The sequence below is a fragment of the Gossypium hirsutum genome, chromosome A13 (genome assembly GCF_007990345.1).
Source record: "Gossypium hirsutum isolate 1008001.06 chromosome A13, Gossypium_hirsutum_v2.1, whole genome shotgun sequence".
Taxonomy (NCBI): Eukaryota; Viridiplantae; Streptophyta; class Magnoliopsida; order Malvales; family Malvaceae; genus Gossypium; species Gossypium hirsutum.
The window spans coordinates 103,402,133-103,407,477 of record NC_053436.1 but is presented as its reverse complement, the minus strand read 5'-3'; the positions used below and the strand labels follow the sequence as shown (position 1 = coordinate 103,407,477).

The 5,345-nt window shown below is 31.9% G+C and overlaps 1 protein-coding gene across 6 annotated transcripts; it reads left to right on the top strand.

Moving 5' to 3' along the window:
* LOC107893190 (RNA-binding protein 42) lies at positions 1 to 3,138 on the top strand. 6 transcript variants are annotated; one of them, XR_005907816.1, is made up of 7 exons: positions 8 to 718; positions 1,061 to 1,238; positions 1,354 to 1,451; positions 1,542 to 1,586; positions 1,728 to 1,774; positions 2,493 to 2,589; positions 2,687 to 2,772. XR_005907816.1 is itself a non-coding variant. In XM_016818120.2 (6 exons), the coding sequence occupies exons 1-6, from the start codon at positions 618 to 620 to the stop codon at positions 3,047 to 3,049; spliced, it is 669 nt and encodes a 222-aa protein (XP_016673609.2). In that variant the 5' UTR covers positions 1 to 617; the 3' UTR covers positions 3,050 to 3,138. The 6 variants fall into 6 exon arrangements, 4 of the variants coding, with proteins under 4 accessions (XP_016673609.2, XP_016673607.2, XP_040941454.1 ...); XM_016818120.2 differs by lacking the exons at positions 1,542 to 1,586; positions 1,728 to 1,774 and adding an exon at positions 2,954 to 3,138 and having other exon boundaries at positions 1 to 718; positions 1,048 to 1,238; XR_005907815.1 differs by lacking the exon at positions 1,728 to 1,774 and having other exon boundaries at positions 10 to 718.
* Positions 3,139 to 5,345: the final 2,207 nt, after the last annotated feature.

Genomic DNA, 5,345 nt, shown 5'->3' with positions numbered 1-5,345 from the left:
AAAATGTAACTATTGAGGGTTAAAATATGTTTTACCCTTTTTTTTATAATAGCCACTATTGATAAAAATAGACTGAGGAATCAAAATTTTCAAATAAAAAAATATAGGGACTTAATATCTCAAAATTAAAGTATAAAAATTAAATTTTGAATTCTTTGACATATTTAAGCTAAAAATTACTTTTATACAGATGATGAGTCTAGTTGTAATAAAAATCTGGGTAATTTAATGGGCGGGTTAATGAGTTCATTTGGACCCGAAACTAGTCCATCTTCCAAAATCTAACAAAAGATTCCTGTCCTTTTTTCTTTCACTTAAACAGCGCCGTTTTCGAATTTAAGGACTCTTTTAGAACATTCTTAAAATCTTTGTTGGTTACTATACCCGCGAAATCCAGAAACTTCCTCCATTGAAGAAAAAAGAGAAAATTTTCTCCTCTTTCTTACCCAACTTTGCTTCTCCCCGAACCCTAAATCCCTCATTATCAACAATGTCGATTCCACCCTCTTCAGCCACAATTCCTTCATCCTCATCCTCTTCTCAATTCACCTACCAAACGACAGCGAACTCGTCCTATTTCCCTCTGCCGTTTCATCTCCAGCAACAGGCCCAACCTTATGCCCCGTCTCCCCAGCCTGTTCCGGTCGCCCCAGCCTCTGTCTACCCCGCCCCTGTCGCCACCGTCGCCGGTGTCTATTCTCTCCCTCAATACCATCAGGTCAGTCAATCAATAACTTATAGATATCAAGTTTTTATTTTTAAAAGCAAATTATGGATTCGTGAAGTTTAGGAATTATGTCATTTTAATTTGTTTTTTCCCTCCTAATTCTAGGGGGATGTGATATATATATTTTTATATTTTTTGTTTAGAGTGAGAATGAGAATTAAAAACTCGAAATTAAATTTGTGTTGCAGGAATTAAAAATCGAAAATTTAACGGAAGAATTAACTTTTAGTTCTAATTTGCAGACATTACCTCTGATTAGTGTTAATATATTATAGAGCTATGAGTTCAAATACACACTTCATTTGTGTAACTTGTTGCAGTATATTTGAACAGGCCCAACAGTTATTTCAAAGGGATGCTCAGATAGTTACCCCTGAAGCACTAGAGAGCGTAAAGGCCGCCCTTGCAAGCAGTGAGACGGAGCACAAAGCCGAAACCAAAAAGAAAGCAATCCCACGTAAAGCTGCTGGTCAGTCATGGGAGGATCCAACCCTTGCTGAATGGCCCGAAAGTATGAACTATCTAATTATCATACCTGTTTCTTTTTTCTTTTCTTTTTTTATTTCTATGTGTGTTTCCCGTTTTCTTTTAGTTTTGATGTTTTTATTTTTGTTGGTACTCCGCAGATGACTTTCGCCTATTTTGTGGTGATCTGGGCAATGAGGTGAATGACGATGTGCTTTCAAAAGCTTTTGCGCGATTTCCTTCCTTTAACATGGCCAGAGTAAGTTTCCAAAATTACATGATTTTGTATGTTTTCCTTTTGTATACCTTTTTCCCATGGGTGTATCAACTCTTTCCATTTCCTGTTCAGATTTTTGTATGAAGCGCACAGAGCTGTTGTATTTCTGTGTTTAAGGTAGGTTTTGCCTTAAATTGGAATTCTGCAATTTAATGGATAATCCCTTTGCATTCGTCAATTCTGTCCAAATTGTAGAGACCAATATTGGATGTTGGTTGCTGGAACTGATCTATTGAATATGGTATGTTTAACTTGTAGAGTAGCTTGAGTTATAGCAATCTCAACTGATTTCAAGCATGTGCAAGGTGAGCCAACCTGTTAATCCATTTAATAGGGGATTGCCTCATCTTGTCTAACTTTAAAGAGAGAAAGCTGGAAGTCCACATTATCCTTTGCGTGATATTGTATAGTGTTGAAATGTGAGAAGAACTGAATTTTCAACTTTCCAGTGATGCTTAACCACCTGTCCTTTTACTGGTTCTGAATCGGCTTCTGTGGTTGGCACTGGTGTCAAACATATATTCAGATGTGGGTATGGGTGATCCTCCAAATATATGGAAAATCTTAGAAAAAATTGAGCATGTTTGAATCATATATATACTTGTATCTGACAATTCACCCCTCAAGTCTAAACAACATAAACTATGTGTGCACTGGGTTGGGAGTTTGTGGAGAATCAGCATCACTTATGCATTATGGGGTTTTGGCTGTTAAAATGATGACTGGTTAGAGTCAGATTTGTTGATTATGCTCATTTTCTGTCGGTAGTATGATATGAGGCTTGACACATGATTTTGGTTATGTTTTAAGTATATTTTGGGTTTATTTGTTTAATACCCTGTCTGTCAGCCATTACATTGGCATTATATTTTGTTTGTTAGGGTTTCTTTTCTTTTCTTTTTTGAGAGAGAAAGGGAATTTCATGCCTACGAGATGAGTCTAGTTGTGGTGAGGTGCTAATGAATTCCTACGAGATGATTGGATAATTAAGAATATTTGTATGCTTATATTATTTACTTACAGGTTGTTAGAGACAAACGAACAGGCAAAACAAAGGGCTATGGGTTTGTTAGCTTTGCTAACCCTTCTGACCTCGCAGCTGCACTTAAGGAGATGAATGGTGAGTACTTCTATAATCCTCGGCCAAACTTGTATGTCTTATGGCTTCAATATGTTTGTATTCTAAGAGCAATCTTTTTGTGGATGATGTGGTGCAGGTAAATATGTTGGAAACAGACCAATCAAACTTCGTAAGAGTAACTGGAAGGAGAGGATAGATTATGATGCTCTTCAGAGACAAAAGGTATATACTTTTTTTTTGGTAAATTGTTTCTTTTTTCTATCATTTCGTGTCATTTCTAATTTTTGATAACTGAGTGTTAAATTCCATGGCAGAACCAAAACCACAAAAAGCCTAAACTACAAAAGAAAGGGATATTACACAAGTGAGTAGCCGACTGAGTTTTTTTCCTTCTATTTCTCAGACCGAGGGAGAATCGAGTATACAAGCATCAAGTTTTACCCTTTTTCTTCCGATATCATGTTTGGGGCCAGAAATTTCCAGAGAAATAAGAGCATAATGTTGGTATACTCCTTCCTAGTCTGAAAAACTGTACTTATTTGACTTCATCATTCATCATTGTGAAATGGAAATGGCACATTTTATCTATTATCGGGTGTATCCAGCATGTTTGTGATCAAATTCCAATACTTGGGACCCTGTATTGGTTTTCAGGCTAAAACTTCCTTGGCATAAAAACAGGTTGAAATCTACGATTATGTTTGAGTGTTCGTCTGAAAAATAGATTATATGTGTAAGAAAATTTGGTTCAGAAAATAATAGAATGTGGGGAAATGGTATTTTCGCCCAAGCAGAGGATCACCTGTAAAGATTTCTGGGAAGGAGCGATCATTATTCAAGTAGGATTGAATGATGTTTTTAATAAAAAAAGAATACCATCAATCCTTTTATGTATTGTGAATTTGGACCGACTTGTGGAGTTTACATGATGGAACTGAAACTGAAATTACATCCAAACATGTACAAACAAATACAAAATCTACATCAGATCTGATCAAGACTCAACTTAAAATGAAAAACATAATGGGAATTTTGAGGAGCCTGGATCTCAATGTTTTATTTTATTTTGAAAATAAATTTTCATCTTATTTACAAGTTTTGAAATTTTTAATCAAATATTTAAGAAATTTCTTTTAAAAATTTTAATTAGACAACTCAAAAACTTAGGCATCATTTGGTATCAAGAAACAAAAGTCATTTTTGTTTTGTTTTTTAGAACATGAAAATATGTGGAAAATTTAAAAAAAAATTATTGTTTTTATTAAAAATGTTTGGTAAAAGTAAAAATACTGAAAATAAGGATAAATTTGTCCAAAATAATGTGACTTCATCTTTCCTTTATTAAGCAATAGACCAAATGCTAGTGAAAACTAAATTATTTGGGGAGTCAAATATAACATTGGAGTGAGATTATAGTATTTAGATTGTTAAATCTCATGATTTCATATTAAAAAATAGTATTAAAGATGCTGTAATATAAAGTGTAATTTTAAATTAAATTATCGGTGTAATTTTAAATTTTAGATTAATTTATCTTTTTTTAATTAATTTACATTTTTTTAAAATAAAGCTTAAGACTAATTAAAAATAAAAAATATTGTTTCTTAATAATCAACTATTTGATGTGATATGTTGTAATATTTTAATTTATTTAATAATTTATTTATTAATATATTAATTATAATTAGGGCTACAATCACTTTTCATTAATTATTATAAATTTGGTTTATAAATTTACTTTAACATCGTATATTTACTTATTGGGTAATCTAAAAAAATAGTCACTTTTGTTTGCCTCAAGTTACTTATGTTTGAAATGTTACGTTTTAGTCACTTATGTTACTATTTTGTTACGAAGTGATCACTCTACCGTTAAGTTCCGTTATCTCTCTAACGGTAATTCTACATGGCAGTCCAACTAGATTTTAGATGCCAACTTGGATTTTTAAATGGGATGAAACTAGATTTTTAATTAAAAAATTTAATTAATTAAAATTTTTAAACCTAAACATTAACTAAAAAATCTGTTCATCTCCTCTTTTTAATTTTTCTTCAATCTCTTCTTTTTTTTTCAATGGTTTTTTTTTTCATTTGATTGGAAAAACTATTATTAAGATCAAAATAGTTGAAATCAAATTAACTGCTTCATAAACATGGATTCAATGGAGGGTTCAGATATGTCTTCTTTGCATTCCTCTATCTCTTTTATTCAATACTGAAAAACAAAAGATTGAATTTTTTATTGTTTAATGAAAACCCTAAATTAAAATTCTTGATATGAATATTAACAACTAAAAAAATTTCAGATCAGAAAAAAGGGATACCCACAAAGGGATTGTGAACAAACAAGCCGATTCAGATAAAAAAAATCGGATTGAGAAACTAATTATTCAAGAATGTGAAGAATTGGAAAATACAATGATTAGGAACAAAAATGATTACCATATTCTTATTTTTCGACAACCACTTCATTTTAAGTTTTAGAACATAAGTTTGTCGGTGAAGAAGACATACCTGAACCCTCCATTGAATCCTCTTTTATTTTCGTACGTGAATAAATTTTTTTGATGATAATAGCTTTTTTAGTCATTGAAAAAGAAAACAAAAAAAAGGGGAGATGAATGGTTTTTTAACTAAGATTTAGGGTTTAAAATTTTTAATTAATTAAATTTATTTAATAAAAAATCTATTCTCATCCCATTAGGAAATCAAAGTTGGCACTTAAAATTTAGTTGGACTGCCACGTAGGATTACAGTTAAGGAGATAACGGAACTTAACGAAAGAGTGATCACTT

Excerpts from the sequence above, each read along its gene's own strand:
- LOC107893190 (XM_016818118.2), top strand. The coding sequence starts at position 491 with ATGTCGATTCCACCCTCTTCAGCCACAATTCCTTCATCCTCATCCTCT. Across the intron at positions 2,590-2,686 it reads TGCACTTAAGGAGATGAATG|GTAAATATGTTGGAAACAGA; the intron begins GTGAGTACTTCT and ends GATGTGGTGCAG. Across the intron at positions 2,773-2,953 it reads ATGCTCTTCAGAGACAAAAG|ACCGAGGGAGAATCGAGTAT; the intron begins GTATATACTTTT and ends TCTATTTCTCAG.